Raw genomic sequence first — 17,058 nt, forward strand, 5'->3', positions numbered from 1 at the left:
GGTCTGGTCGTGGGGCCTGAACTCTGGGCATGGGCACTGTCCCTCAGCTCTTCAGCTCAAGGCTAGTGCTCTACCACTTGAGCCACAGCGCCACTTCCGGCTTTTTTCTTTTTGCTTATGTGGTGCTGAGGAATTGAACCCAGGGCCTCAGACATGCAAGGCAAGCGCTCTACCAGTGAGCCACCTTCCCAGCCCACCAAATGTTGTTTATCCTAGAATTCTTCCCTCTTTCTCCTATTTCATTTCCTTTTTACTAGGGCATTTTCATTAATCAAAAAAATGACATTAATTTCTCTTAAGGCAGATTTAATTTCTGATTTCCCATCCCAGCTCTTTTAAATAGCTTTATTCTCTTTACAGAGAAATTCCAAAAAAGATTTTTCACAACCTCTACTTTCCATAATTATCTTTTTAAGACTTATAGTAAATACATATAAAATTAAAACTTACCATTTTAATCGCTTAAAGTATATGTCAATGTCATTCGTTCAGATTGTTTTGCATCCATCTTTAAAATCTATTCCAGTAAGCCTTATGTCTTCATTTACTGCCATGTGGCAGCCAGTCTAGAAGAGCTAATTAATTGTAGGTTTCTTTTCCCAACTCTCAACACAATGGACCACATTGATAGGTTGAAACCAGCCATAACAGGAATATTTATACCACGGAAACTGCCAGTCTACAACTTAAACTTTCTTTTCCCATCCCCAAAAAGGCAAGACTAATTTTGACTGACATTTACTCATAAATATATTATATTACACTCTTTAAATTTAGAAGATCTAATAGATTATGACATTAATACATTTTTAAACAATAAATACAAAAAATATGTAATAATTTTATCATCCTAATGTGTCATTAAATGGCAATAACATGGTATCTAAAAAATGGAGTAAGCCATGAATGGTGCAAAATAAATCACATTGAAATCCACTATGGTTACTACCTGACTCCAGTGGAGAATATTTTGAACAGATGTTCCTGCTGGATTGTGTGAAAAATAAACATCCAAACGGCTCTAAAGGTTAAAAATAAATGTTTATATTTATTTCAATAAGAGAAAGCATAATTTTGGTATTTAATGTCTAAAATTACTTCAAAAGATGGAAAGTCAATTTTAATAAATATCAATAATATACTTACGCACTTATTAAATTCTACAACTTTTAGAGAAACTATAATTTATTTCTAACTTATTTGGTCTGTAATCTCCAACAAAAATTGATTAACTCTACACACACACACACACACACATTACAGTAAGTAAGGATCCTTCAAAACAAGGAAGAACACAGAGGAGTTCACATTTTTGGTCCAGCATGAAAGGGGTTCAGCAGTCACCACTCTATCTTAAAAAGTAAAAGGTTAAACATCCTGAAAAGTAGCAGCTCAGCTTGCATCTATCCAAGAATTAAGATCTCAAGGTACAAACTAGTCTATTCCTCCCACAGAAAATTGGAGACACTAGTAGGTGAATATAGAGAATCACAACTTACTAAAACACAAGCACATATCCAAGTGAAAACCAGTAGAGAGGTTAGAAATGAAAAGAAATGGATAAATTGTTGAACAGTGTGAAAAAAGTCTGAGCAGAGCTTTGGCAGTCTTGGAAGGACATCCTTACAGATCTGTGGAGCTTTAGCAGGATCTCAGAAAGAATGTCATAGAAAAACTCCTGAAGATTTAGCTGAATTGTGAATAGTGCAGCAATAAACACAAATATTGGATCTAGACCCAGAAGTAATAAAGCCAAATTATATACAAGTTCCATTTTTAATTTTTTTCAGAAACCTTTGTAGTGGTTTCCATAGTAGCTGGACTGGCTAATTTACATTTTCACCAGCCAATAATGTACAGCTGTTCCTTTCCCCCTGTATCAATGAATGAAAAAAGAAAATATGGATATATACTTATGTCTTTATTCAGTCATAAAGAAGAATGAAATATTTTTATTTGAAGGATAATGAGTAGAACTGGTAATTGTCATGTTAAGTGAAAGAATCTAGTCTCACAAGCATAAGTATCACATGTTTGTTTGGGGTTTTTGTTGTTCACATGTGGAACTTGGGATGATAGTAAATGTGGGACTATTAGAACTATTAGAAATATGGAAAGAAGAGGTAGAAAGGAGAATTAGCAAGGGTAACAGAGCTGGGTGTGTTCATAAACACCTGTAATCCCAGCACTGGGGAGACTGAAGTCTTTGAGTACAGCCTGAATTACACAATGAGAGAGCTTGTCTCAAAAAACAAAAAAGCAGTAATATAGTAGGTGAACAGGATCAAGTATATGTGTGTATACAAAGAGATAAATGTCATTATGAAGCTCTTTATTGTACAATCGATATATACCAATAATAAAAAATATAATCAATATATAGCAATAATGAAAAATATAAACAAACAGAAAAAAGGAAAATGTCCTCATGTTTCCAGTATGAGGGAAATAGCAGCCATTAGAAATAGACCAAATTATACTGTTATCGCCTACTTTCAAGAGAAATTATTGTACCATTATTGACTAATCTGTTTGAGTTTCACCACTCTGGATTAGTTAAAAATGGATTAGTAAAACATTTAAAAATACCATGCACATTAGAATTAATATGGATAATAACTTAAAATATCTCTAAGAAATAGCATTAAAACTCATAAAAACCAAACCATCAAACTAAAGGAAAAGAAATTAAAACCACAAATAAAAGTAATCAAAATTTAAATTTATAAAAATTTATACAATTTATACACAAATGGATAACGCTTAAGTTAGAAGAAATCACAATGAACTGAAACAACTCAATAGCATAAAAACAAATAACCTGATTAAAAAGTGAACAAAGGCTCTGAACACCTCAAACGACATACCAATTGACAAACTGATTAGTGAAAAATGCCCAAGAAAATCATCATGGAAAACACAAATTAAAACTACAATAAGACATGACCTCACACTGGTATAATGGTCATAAAAAAATGAAAGATAACACGCAGGGAAGAGAGAGCTTTTGTACCCTGTTGATGACGTTAATTAGCACAACTATGATAGGAAACAGGATAGAGGCCTTACCATAAAACAGAATTAGCACAACTAAGCATATATCAAAAGGAAATGGAATCAGTATGCCCAAATGATACCTGAAATCCCATGTTCATTGCAATATTATTGATAATACTTAAGATTCAGAATATCAAGCTAAATGTTCTACAAATGGATAAGTGAATAGGGAAAAGTGAAATATTTGAGAATGATTATGGTATTCATTTGACAATGCATACATATACCAAATCATTACATTATGAATTTCAAATAAAAATAATTCTGACTGCTAATAGTACCTGAGTAAAACTGAAAAAGTAAGTTATTTTGTTTCCATTGCAGCTGGAGAGCTTAAAATTTTAGAGACAAAAGTTCTGACAGAAAAATTTAAACATGGACTGAACAAAACTTTCTAAAAGAAACATTCTATAACTTAAACTCTTGAGAAGGTATGTATTTCACGCTCTAATATTAATTCCTCCCTATGGTTAAGTAAGGTCCACTATATTGTTTAGTTTTCTGGATGGAACCAGTAGAAATTCCTTCTGTTATGCCCTAATTTGAGTTAGAATCTTTCACAACTCAAAGCACACTAAGAATTGATCCTTCTGCATGAAAAGTTGAATGTCCATGCCTATCAACAGAGAATCTGAGATGTTTTCTGGAATTTCTGCCCTGGTCAGAAACGTAAAGAAAAAAACCATCCCTCAAAAGAATTTACAATAGCTAAGATATGGAACCAACCCTGATGTCCCTCAGTATATGAATGGATCTTTATACCACATTATATGTGTATGTGTGTGTGTGTGTGTGTGTGTGTGTATACACATATATTGGAATTCTATACTTCCATCAGAAAGAATGACACCGCTCCATTTTTGAGGAAATGGAAGGACTAGGAAAAAAATCATTTTAAGTGAAGTAAGCCAGACAAAGAAACATAGGTCCCATGGTCTCCTTTATTTGTAATAATTAGTATACATCTAGGTTAATCTTATCAGGTGAGCAGAATAGTTCAATAGCTATGCACATATGACCATACAAGATGATGCTAAGTGAGATGAACTCCAAGACATGGACACAAGAGGTTTTTCTTTGGTGTTGTTCTACATGATTTCTCTTTTTTGTTTCTTTCCTCTATGGTTTAAACCCTGTTGTCACTGTATTTGATTCTGGTACCCTGGGTATTGTATATACTTTTATCTGAGTTAGGGAAGGGAAGGGGAACAACAAAATGCTGAGACAAAGGACAAGCAGGAATCTATGCAATAGTGATACTCACAAGATAACATGGGGAGGGAAAGAGGGAGAAAAATGAGGGAAGTAGTAACAAGTTAGACTTATTTAACTGCAACCCCTCTATACATCACCTTGACAATAAAATTAACATTTTTAAAAAAAATTTTATTATTTTTAAGTGGTTGTACTAAGAAGTTCCCATTCTACAAAACAGTATATGAATACAAAGTGTCTGATAACAGTGTCACCCATTGCTCCTAACCCACTCTAAAATAAAGTTTTTAAAACTAAAAAAAGAATAACTCAAAATCACAATCCCCTGATAACTGTACCTAGACAGCTCAGGCTCACTCCCATTCGTGTTAGTTAGAATTTCTTTCACCATCAATTTTTTTCAGAGTGTTAGAATATATGTCATCAGAAATCTCTGTCAAAAATAAAAAAAAATAATTGGGAAAAGTAAAAATTCTGGATTGCTTGTTGAGCACAAATATATTATAACCAATAATGCTTTCACCTCTGGCCCAGAAGAAATACCCACAAATATGAAGACTAAGAATATAGTCTCTAAGTTTTTCAATAATTTATGGAAAAATAAATTTCAGAGACATACTATAATTGCTAAAAATATAGTACTGGGCAAATATAATACCCAAATTGTAGGCTGGATGGATAAGGCTAAAGAATAAAGACTTTCAATTCTTCCAAACTTGTCATAATAGATGCATAAAAATGTGTGTAAAGGGCTGGGAAGGTGGCTCAGTGGTAGAGTGCTTGCCTTGCATGCATGAGGCCCTGGGTTCGATTCCTCAGTACCACATAAGCAAAAAGAAAAAAAACCGGAAGTGGCGCTGTGGCTCAAGTGGTAGAGTGCTAGCCTTGCGCTGAAGAGATGAGGGACAGTGCCCCGGCCCAGAGTTCAGGCCCCATGACCGACCTCCTCCCCCCCCCAAAAAATGTGTGTAAAGTATGAAAAAAGGAGGATATAAAAGTGCTACTGTTTATCTAAATGCAGAAAATCGATTTCTTATACTATACTAAGCAAAAGAGTAAGAACTAAAAAGTCTCATATTGTAAAACATTTCTTTCTTATGCTTTTAGTTGTCTGTATAACTGAGAATGGGTTAAGACCTTCATAAGGTTGAATAAAATCAACCTAACCTTGTAGCATTAAAATGTATACAAAAATTTAGGAAAAAAACCCACTAGATCTTTGAGTATAAACTGATTCAAATTGAGAAGCCTTTTTGAAAGCCTAAATTTAAGAACCAACCACCACCTAACATGTTGCAACTGCATCTGACAAATCTGGATTTTAAATTGCTGTCATTAGCAAGTTCAAATAGATGTTTACATCTATTCTACATCTATATACTACATATAAATATATACTACTATATACATTTACATCTATATACTCCTAACTCTGCCCAACAGTTCTTGCTAATCCACAACTGTTTGCCTCTGTGGGAATATGTATGAATACTAGAAACTTAAAGATAATTGGCAGGCACTAATTATAATTATTAAAGAAGCAACAAGGGAGATGTAAGATTGTTAGGAACCAAACTATAAGAGAAAGAATTGTGGGAAATAGTAACAGTTTAAGTATTAAGTCTCAACAAAGTAACATACAATAGCAATAGTTACTAAAGTTTCCCATCACAATTGCAAGTCAATACAGAAGTAAATAATCTCAGCTTGCTAAGGCAAATTAATTATATAAGCTTAGCCATAAAAATCTACCAGCATATGTAGATGAATCATAAAATGACCCACAAGGCAAAATGTAAGCAAACTACAACAGAAAAAATTTTAAGTACAAGTCATTCTCACCATATTTAAGTTATTTGAATCATGTCCAAACATCGTAAACAAGGTATGGAGGCAAATCTTATCCAAAATCCGTCGTGGACACAGTTTTGAACCAAGGAAATTATTAAATGAAGTTTGAGGGAAGAAGTCTTTGTTTCCAAAAAGTGCCTGTAAAATAAATTTTCCTTTATCGCATTTGAAAGACCACAGCAATTAAGAAATGGCTTGATCAGAAGGGAACCCTACTGCATTGTTGGTGGGAGTGTAAACTTGTTCAACCACTTTGGAAAGCAGTATGGAGGTTCCTCAAAAGACTCCATATAGAGCTCCCCTATGACCCAGCAATCCCACTTTTGGGCATTTACCCAAATGATCACAAAAAAGGCCATACCAAAGCTACCAGCACAACTATGTTTACAGCAGCATTATTTACCATAGCTAAGATATGGAACCAACCCAGATGCCCCTCAGTAGATGAATGGATCAAGAAAATATGGTATATAAATATATAATGGAATTCTATGTCTCCATCAGAAAGAATGACTTTGCTCCATTTGTTAGGAAATGGAAAGACTTGGAAAAAATTATATTAAGTGAAGTAAGCCAGACTCAAACATAGGTCCCATGGTTTCCCTTATCTGCAATAACTAGAACATGTCTAGGACAAGCAGAAAAGGTCAAAAGCTATGTACATATGACCATATAAGATGATGTTAAGCGAAATGAACCCCAAGATGGGGGTTCTAATGTATTTATAATGTACTGTGTGATTTTTTTTTCTCTCTATATGTTCCTTCCCCCATGGTATAACCCCTATTCACTGTATTTGATTCCGGTGTCTTGCATCTTGTATATACACTTCTCAAATTTGGGGAGGGGAAGGGAAAAACCAAAATGTTTAAATAGGGATACAGGTTGACCCACTGTAACAATGAGATGTACAAGACACTATGTTGAAAACAAACTTTACAACTTCGGTGGGGGAGGGGGATATTGGGGGAAGTGGGAGGGAAGGGATAGTAGGGGAAACAAAGGAGGAGGCAACAATGCTCTATAGGAAATGTACTCATTACCTTGCTCGTGTAACTGTAACCACTCTGTACAGTATTTTTACAAAAAAATGTATAAAAAAGAAATGGCTTGATGTGTTTACTGTGAATAAAATTAAATGAATCATCTCATCAGAGTTTAAGAAATTTAAACCTATCACATTTATACCCAGCATATTTGATCCTCAGTACATATAAAGAGAAAGACTAAGGGAAAAGTTGGGAACAGAGTAGTAATTTTATCACTGGGTTTCCTCTCACAATGAGGTGTCCAAAGATAAAGTAATATTCCATTCCTTTGTGAAAAACAAAGACAAGACTCCAGTATAAATGAAGCTAAACATCCCATTTCATACATGTGGCTGCACAAATATAGTGAAGTCTTCTTATTTTGAAAGCATTGTCATTTTAGGTAATGGACTACAGAAAAGAAAGGTAGAACATACCTTGATTGCTAACTTCCACTTGATTGCCATTTTAAGTAAAAGGCATTTCATGTGTTTAATAGAAACAATTGGTGCTAAGGCAAAGAATATTTTGATTTTTTCAGCTATCTTTGGTATGGTTGCAAATGTTATAAAAGCTGAAAGAAAAAATGTTATACATTACTAAGGCAGTTTCAAGAAGCACTAGAATGTAAAAAATTATAGCATAGAGAATAAAGTTCAAAATCAGTCTCAACAATTCATTAATACATCCAGGCATTTCTTAACTTAGCAACAATTTTAGTTACTAGCAGTGATACTTTATTGGTCACAACATAATACATTTAATTAGAATTTTACATATAGCCACAAAGAATGATTTTAGTAACAAATCTGACTTAAACAATATAGCTTGAAACGAATGAATATTACACTGAATAAAATCAGGAATATTGAACATTTATATAACTTAGAATGATAAAAATGAGATAAAATTTTCACATTAATGACTCATATACTTTAGTTGAGAATCAGCAAACTTGTTCTAGACTTATTTTACTTCATATATTAATATGCTTGCCAGTACTGGGATTTGAATTCATGAACTTAATATGTGCTAGGCAAGAAGCACCCTACCGCTTAAACCATGCCTCTAGTCTTTTTGCTTTTTAGGTTATTTTAGATAAAGCCTTGTTTTGTTTTGTTTTGCCCAGGCTAGACTGGAATCTGCTGCCTATACCTTCTTGTAGCTAGGATTTCAGGTGTCTACTGTCATGCCTGACTTGTTTGCTGAGATGAGCTCTCCCTAATTTTCACCTATAATAACCTCAAATTGTGTTCTTCCTGTTTTTGCCTCCTCAGATTACAGGCCTGTAAATTAGACTACCAAACTCAGCCTAATTTTAATGTCTTTTTTAACTCCTTGCTTTCTTTTCTTTTCTTTTTTCTTTTTTTTTTTTGTGCCAGTCCTGGGACTTGAACTCAGGGCTTAGGCACTGTACCTGAGCTTTTTTTGTTTTGTTTTGTTTTTTTTGTCAGTTGTGGGGTTTGAACTCTGGGCTTGGGTGCTGTCCTTGCACTCTTCTGCTCAAGGTGAGCCCTCTATGGCTTGAGCCACAGTCCTACTTCTGGTTTTCTAGTGGTTTATTGGAGATAAGAGTTTCACAGACTTTTCTGCCGAGGCTGGCTTTGGACCACGATCCTCAGATCTCAGCCTCCTGAGTAGCTAGGATTACAGGCATGAGCCACAGGTATCCAGCCCCTGAGCTTTTTTCCTAAGTCATCCTCTACCACTTGAGCTATAGCTTCTTGATGAATAATTGGAGATAAGAGTCTCACAGACTTTCCTTCCCAAACTGGTTTCCAACTCTAATCCACAGGTCCTCAGCCTCATGAGCTAGGATTAATGTTTTAGACATTATTATTTAAATTAATAAATGTACAAATAGCAATCATCTTTTTTTTTTTTGTCAGTCATAGGGCCTGAACTCTGGGCCTGGAAGTTGTCCCTCAGCTCTTTGGCTTAAGGCTAGCACTCTACCACTTGAGCCACAGCTCCATTTCCAGCTTTTTCTGTTTATGTGGTACTGAGGAATTGAACCCAGGGCCTCATGCATGCAAAGCAAGCACTGTACCACTGAGCCACCTTCCCAGCCCCAATGATCTTTTTTTCATACCAATAGTAGTGCCCTGTGAATGGCCTACATAAAATATTTCTTCTTGTCCAGTTTGCTTCACTATGAAATCAATGGAAGCTGGAAGGTCATATTTAGCCATCTCGTCAAAACTATAAAACAAAAAGAGAGATAATAGCACTTTCTACTATTAGTATATCAATATTTGAAGATATGGAATATGTAATGAATATGAATAAAGGCAATTATCAATCATTTGGGGGCATTATCAAAAATATATATGGTAAAATGTACTTACTGGATTAAAGACTTCATGAGGAACCCAGTGAAGGAAACATAATGAAAGTGTGTATATGTTATGAATACACTGGGGGGACTAACCATCAGTCATGGAGGGCAAAAGTTGGTAAAGCAAGGGTGGAATTAGTTAGCAAGGTACCAAATAAGAAAATGAAATTACTGCTGAATAATGGGAAACTAGTTCAAAATTAAACAAGCTTTCTATAATTTTCAAGCTCTATTTAAAAAAATTTAAATATGTATTTTTATGATCTCTGGAACGTCCTGAGAAAAATGTGACACCTAATTTTTATATTATTTCATTCAAAAGAAATTTCTCAACAGACTTTTAAAAATACAATTGAAAGTTACTTCATTTTACATTTACCTGAAAGCCCAGAACTCACTGGAATTTGTTTCTAGGTATACATGTTTCCTGGACCATGTATTTCCTCTGCTGTTTCCCATCCACACATCATAACCAGCATCTGCAAGAATGAAGCCTAGACTGTTGTTGGGAAGATTGGAAATCCAATTGCTGGCAGAGGTAAGTAAACCATGTTGCAAATATACAACAAGCCTTTGAGCTGGGGGGAAAATACATATAATTTAAATTTTAAATTGTGTAGCATCTAAATGAAAAGCTAGAAACTAAAATGCAACCTTTTAAATACTACACAAATGAAGGTAAATCCCTAATGTTTAAGCCCACAATAGTTGTTTCATATACTGATAGGTATTAATGTATTGATTTTTTAAAATAAACAAGCAATTAAGTCACATCCCACTTATATAAATATTAGAAAGAGTGAATAATTAAATATCTAATAATGATTTGAGTACTCCTGGATATTTTATATAACATTATATAAAATATTTCCATGTTTTTTTCACCTTCACATTTCATTTTTAGAACTTTATGATCACATTTTTCAGACATATTCAACATGTTATCAGAATTTTCAGAGTTTCAATCTGTACTTTAAAGGTTCTTAAAAATATTACCTTTTTGGATAATGTAATTTTGGCTAGAAGGGAATCTCCATAGTGGGGTTCAAAGACAGACAAGCCTATACTTTGAATAACTGACACCAGGGTACAAAAGACTAAATCATTTGATTCAACGTTAGATCAACTCTGATTCACTTCAAGTTCTTTATCAACTCAAGCCACCAGGCTAAAGCTTACACTTCCAGTAGAGATCACATCCTTGCTCTGATCTCTTCTGTGTTCCCCATAGAACTTTAGTTCATCTGTAATGAACTAAAATAAAATCCAGAAATGAAATTACACAAAGTACTTTAACAGTACATCCCATAGTTGAAAGAGATAGTGGAAATGAGGGGAGGGAGCAGAAAGGGACAGCAGTTGTTGAGTGCCAACAACATTTCTGAAGAACAAACTGGTCAAAGTTTTGCTGTCACCAATTCAATGCAAAAGTCATAAGGCTTCCTGGGCAGTGAAAACAAAACAGAACAAAACAAAAGCCTTAGTTTCTGTTGTAAGAAAATAATTTGAGGAAGTTTGAATTACGTGTTTTGGGTAGAACTCCTACCATATTGAGGACCACAGTACGGTTACAAAAATATCTGAGAAAAACTTCAGAAACTTGATTTTTCTGCATGAACTCATTCTAAGACTTGAGGCATCTTTGGCTCACACCATGCTGCTTCTCTGTGTGTGAAAAATTACAACTATGATCTGATACAAACAAACATGGTAGCCTCATGGATAGGGTTTGGTTTATGCCAACCCTGGACATACAAGTTGGCAAGACTTCAAACTGGGCACAGCATTATGCAGGAAGTATACAATAGAGGAACAGCATAGGCTAGCTTGGACAAGAAAAGCAATTTCTCCTACCTGTAAAATAACTAAAGCAAAAGAGGCTAGGAGCCATTAGAAATGACAAAATAATGGCATTTGCAGGGAAATGGATGGAGCTAGAAGAAATCATGAGCGAGGTAAGCCAAGAACAAAGAGACAAATGGTACATGGTCTCCCTGATAAGTGGATGTTAAATCCAAAATGTTAGGTGATACAACAAAATTAACAGGACTTAAGAAACAAAGAACTTCCACTCATCTGGTCGAACCACTACTAAATATCCCCATGCTGCTGATCACATGTATGGTGTATATGTGTACACCGTTATATGTTATAGACCGTGATAGACAATTTGCTCCAGGAAAGTTAGAATGAGCTTGTGACTTTAAATGAGCATCATTACTCCACAATACTGTGAAATTTGGGAAATTATGTAATCACTTTATCACACACACAAAAAAAAGCACCAGAAAACTAGAAGTGGCGCGATGGCTCAAGTGGTAGAATATTAGCCTTGAGCTGAATCATTCAGGGACAGCTCCCAGGCCTAGAGCTCAAGCCCCACGACTGACAAAAAACAAAAAACAGACAAAAAAAAGTGGCTAGGGATGTGGCTCAAATGGTACGATGCCTGCCTAGTAAGCATAAATCCCTGAGTTTAAACCCCAGTACTTGTCTCCTCTCCCTTCCCCCCTCAAATAAGACAACAACAAATCAACAACAAAAACCCTACACTGATTCCTTTCAAATTAAGGTCTTCTGAAGAATATGTTCATATTCAAAATAAGAGTATGAAGACTGTCCTAAATTATAGAAACACTTTTTTCAGGAAGAAAATTTTAGGAAATAATAAAGACTCTTATCATTTATTGGGGGCAATCAGCTGAACAAGCAAATGTAATCAAATACATCTTCTACTAATAATTGGCCGATCTAAGACGATGGCCCAGATTTTGTGACAAATTCAAGGGTATTTCTCACCATATTCCTCTCATACCAATATACTTACTATTGTGATAAAGATCCAACTTGATCAATTTGCTATTATTATAGTAGAGAATTGCACACAAAAAAAGAATTATATACTGGCTTTTTTCAAATCCAAAGAAGGAGGGTAAGAAATGTGGTTCTACTTCCTCAAACAAAGAAATTCTAGAAAATCAACATCTGATCATTTTGATTGATAGCTCTGATGCTGAATGTGATTAAATGGTAGAGGAATGAGTTAAAGTTTTTCATGAAGAAAACTTGTGCTTCACATACTTAAAACTACTTAAACAAGGACCCAATGGGGCACCTGATTATCTTCTAAAAGCATGAAGACACATGAGAAATTAACTGTTCTCTTTATCTTAAAATACTTCTTTTCACCATGTTCTCAGATTAATTAAAAAGAAATGATTCAATAACTTCATTAATCTGTCCTCAATTGAATATTACCTGAATTGTTACTGTTTGTCTTCCCATAAGGAATTCTATAAAGGCCAAGGATATAACCATCTTCTGTTACAACATTATACTCTTCATCGGGGTAACCCCAGTAGGAAATTATTTGGCTCTGGATAAAGAAAAATCTTTTCAGCATAAAATTGTGATTAATTTCAATTAAATTTGCCATTTGTAACTCATATAACTTATGAAAGTTCACTTAACTTCTAGTTACACCTCCTAGACCATTTGGCCTTATTTTCCAGATAAGATCTCCTGAGTTTTCCAGAACTGAGTCAGACCCCAGTCGTCCTACATCTGCCTTCCGTGTAGCTGCCATTACTGCTAAGCACCACTATGCTGTGATTCTTTTTCTAGATATGGTCTCACTAACTCTTTTGCCCAGGCTGACATCAAACCACAAACCTTCTGTCTCCACCTCTGACATACTAAGGTGCCAACAAACCCAGACCCAGCTTATGTACTTTTCCATTAGACATTTGTTTATCTGGTACATATTTATGAAACATCTACTCTGCACTAATCTTAAACACTAGGTTTTCAAAGAAAAATTCTTCCAAAGCATTACTCTCAAAGAGATATCTCAAGAACCAGCCTACTAATTTTTCTTTTTTATATATTTTTTCTTCACACCTGTACCTACTCATCACATGCAATTTAAAATATGTGCATCCATAAATGTTTTCATGTCAATGTATATATCTAATCTTGCATTTCAAATTTGTATGTATGTGAATATATTGGAAATAAATTGTACAACACCTATGAAGGCATATGTATACTTACATTTTTTAACCATATAAGGCTGAGAGTACTACAGAACAGTAGACGAGAAACAGTAATCTCTATCAAATATATGCATGCAGAGACAGATATTTGCCTATAAGCCTATTGACTTAAAAGTCTAAGATTTGAAAAGTATCATTCTCTGTTATACCAGTAGTTTAGATTTGTTTACAACTTACAATATTCATATTTGCTTCAGGGTTCACAGATTTTCTATCCTGAAAGACATCATAAGCACTGCCAAGAACTAGGATGGAATATATCAGCGTGAAAAGGCACCACATTTGGAATCTGTATATAAAATGAAAATAGTTTTGCAAATATAGAATATGTACTTAAAATTTTTATTTTTTATTTTTTTGCCAGTCCTGGGGCTTGAACTCAGGGCCTAGGCACCACCCCAAACCTCTTTGTGCATAAGGCTAGCGCTCTACCAATTGAACTACAGGACAACTTCCAGCTGTTTTTTGAGTAGTTTATTGGAGATAAGAGTCTCACAGGGACTTTTCTTGCCTGGGCTGGCTTCAAACCTCCTCAGAGCTCAGCCTCCTGAGTAGCTAGGATTATAGGCGTGAGCCACCAGTGCCCAGCTCTGAATTTATTTTTCTTAAATTTGCTAAATTAAAATTTTAATTTATGGAAACTTGATTACTTCCTTTTGTAACTGGGATTTAAAGGCTGCTTTTGCTAAAATTAAATGTTTCACTTTAAGATGTTTTTGCTACATTAAATTCTGGGTCAGATTCCCATCTAATTCTGCACATAGACCTTTATCATTTATGGAGTGTCTGCTAACATGATGTTGATTAACTCTAGATTTACCTTGGTGGGGTTGAGTAACCCTAATTTTGTTTCTCCTAGAAAATTGAAACAATAAGAGAAACTAAGATATTTTCAAGATTCCAAGAACAGGGAACCTTGGGCTGGGATGTAGCTCAGTGGCAAAGCGCTTGCCTAGCAAGTGCAACCTCCTGGGTTCGATCCCCAGTACCAAAAAAGAAAAAGAAAAAGCCAAGAACAGGGAACCTTGAAGATGGATCGTGCTCTGATCACCATATGACCTGATCAAGATAGTGTGGAACTATTACTTCTCTCATTGTGTATATTATAATTCAATCATAATAGCTTATATTCAAAACATATCTATGAATGTAATTATTTTTAATTGACATCTCTATTATACTCTTAACTCATAATGACCTTAGGGCTTACTAATGGCCTAAGTGCTCTCCCTAATTTTATAAAACTATTTCCTAAACATAAAAATTAAGACTGAATATCGTCAATAAATTTGTTTGGATTAAACTTATGTCACCAACAGCCAGTTAAAATCTTTAAAAATTCTGATTTTACCACTTACAAGGGAGCTTTGCATTTTGGTTTTAGACCCCCTAAAATACCTTAAGTGTTCCATCAATTATTTATAGTTATCAATAATAAAGTGAGGACAGACCAAGTTATACACTTAGCTGACATATTTTATATTACTACAATTAGATTATACTATAAAAATCACTTTCTGCCAAAGGAAAATTACTGAAATCATCCAAGGAGTTACCAACCAACCTATTTTTGCCTTAAGTATTAAGTATTATCCTCAAAAGTCATTTATACCTTCTTGGCAGTTAGTGGATCTTTAGTTCCTGACAGTTCTAACTTTGATTCTAGTTGCCAGGGATACTGAACTGGATATGGTACTGGCTACTGGCATTAAATTCTAATAGCAGGAAAGCAATAACTACTTAAGAAAACAAGTTAAAAAGAATGATAACAGCTAAGTGTGATTAGGTCAAGTTTATAGACATCTCTTATATGATTTTTAAGCCTGTAGTTGAATGAGAACAGCTTTACAACGATGAGAAATAAGAAGAGAGGTGGGTTAAAGAAAAAGGTAAAGGTGACTAAACAGAATAAATATTTGAACAAAGGATTTTCGCAGCTGTTTTGCAGTTTTTATTTTATTTGGGTCACCTAGTTATTCTCACCTCTCCATAAAGATTCACTAGTGCCAATGGAACCAATAGTTAGTGTAGCTATGGACTAAACCATAACATACCCCTTAGGCTGAGAGTAATAGAAAACCCTAAGACACCAAGACAATGCTACTCTAGGCCTTAACAAACTAAAAGTTTGGATAAATGATTTACAAGATCATCCTATCTATGACAAGGACATAGAAACAGAGAATGAAGGATTATTATGAATTTCAAACCAAAGTCAAGTACTTTCTATGCTTACAGTGGCATAAATAAATATTTTCCACAGAAAATATTTGCCACAGAAAGCGAGAACTCTGAGGATATATTCCAAGGACAAGAAATTTAGCTTAATCACGACACAAACATAGGTTGTGCAAATACTGCTGAATATTTATCAATATTCAAGTTGTACATAAGAACTTGATTCTGTATGAACATGAAAGCTATGCATGTTTTTGAAGATGACAAAAAGTGATCTACATGTTAAGTGTAGAATGTAGATTGAGTAAGGAAACCAGTGATAAAGCTCTTGTAATAATTCAGCTCAGAAACTTCTGAGCTCAAGGGATGAATTACATTATTGACAATTACCTCACAAAGTGCTGAAGTTAGCAAGAATGCAATGAGTAAATTTTGCTAGGCATATTAATACACTGCAATACAATTCATTGTGTAAGTTGGACTTTTCTGTTCTATAATTTGATAAGATTGTATCCAAGAAACATTAGTTTGCAATTCTGTATTTTTAAGTTTGAATGTCTTCTCAGAGGACAGTGTATTCATCCATAGTTTTCTCCATTCTCTTCATCTATTTCTCCTAACATCAATCCATCATCAATTTAAAAAGTGGAATACTTTTTAGTATTAGCATGTACGTGTGTATATGTACATGTATATATATATATATATACACACGTGTATGCATATATTTACAGCATATTTTGATCCTCTACACCCCTCAGGATCCTTTGCTCCCTCCCATTCATCTCACCTAGACATCTCATCTAGAGTCTTGTCCCATAGTACTAATCATGTTCAGTCACCTAAGTCAAGCTCAAGAAAGCCAAATATCACATACTCCTTCGTGGAACCTGGACCCAAAACAACGATGGTGGTAATACTTGCCTACCTTTTTAAAAGTTCAGACATCACGTTGCTTTTTGCTGTTTCCCTGAGAACTTCTAAGATTGCTGGGTGAAGGAACCAGAGAAAGTAAGGTTCAAGCTCCTTCCCTTGGTCATCATTATCATCCCTGGGAGCACAAGGATGGCGGTGGGATACAGAACTTAACTGAGGGAGCGGCCCCGTGACGTACAACGTCCCAGCACGGGAAATATCTCTCATCTGAAATGATACCTTACCATCCTCACTTCACGGGACTCCAAGGAGGGAGTCTGACTTGCGATGGCTGGACTTACAAGTGTCTCTCTCGCACGTGCTCTTTCTCTCACTTGCCTGGAGGTGGCCATTCAGACCTTGGGACGTCAGTCAGCCGGCGGCGAGCGGGAAGCCCGGATGGCGGCGCCCCCTGCAGGCC

The 17,058-nt window shown here is 35.0% G+C and overlaps 1 protein-coding gene across 1 annotated transcript in view; it reads right to left on the reverse strand.

The window, feature by feature from the left end:
* Lipj (lipase, family member J) overlaps window positions 1-16,966 on the reverse strand; it is a 19,361-nt gene extending 2,395 nt beyond the window's left edge. Inside the window, exons 1-8 of the mRNA XM_013017038.1 lie at window positions 16,883-16,966; window positions 13,722-13,833; window positions 12,748-12,865; window positions 9,869-10,067; window positions 9,244-9,353; window positions 7,589-7,725; window positions 6,115-6,261; window positions 950-1,021 (exon numbers count right to left, since the gene is read on the reverse strand). Coding sequence (XP_012872492.1) covers window positions 950-1,021; window positions 6,115-6,261; window positions 7,589-7,725; window positions 9,244-9,353; window positions 9,869-10,067; window positions 12,748-12,865; window positions 13,722-13,826 — 888 coding nt within the window. The 5' untranslated portion in view covers window positions 13,827-13,833; window positions 16,883-16,966. The remainder of the gene's footprint in view (window positions 1-949; window positions 1,022-6,114; window positions 6,262-7,588; window positions 7,726-9,243; window positions 9,354-9,868; window positions 10,068-12,747; window positions 12,866-13,721; window positions 13,834-16,882) is intronic.
* Window positions 16,967-17,058: the final 92 nt, after the last annotated feature.

The sequence above is a fragment of the Dipodomys ordii genome, unplaced genomic scaffold (assembly GCF_000151885.1).
Source record: "Dipodomys ordii isolate 6190 unplaced genomic scaffold, Dord_2.0 Scaffold34, whole genome shotgun sequence".
Taxonomy (NCBI): domain Eukaryota; kingdom Metazoa; phylum Chordata; class Mammalia; order Rodentia; family Heteromyidae; genus Dipodomys; species Dipodomys ordii.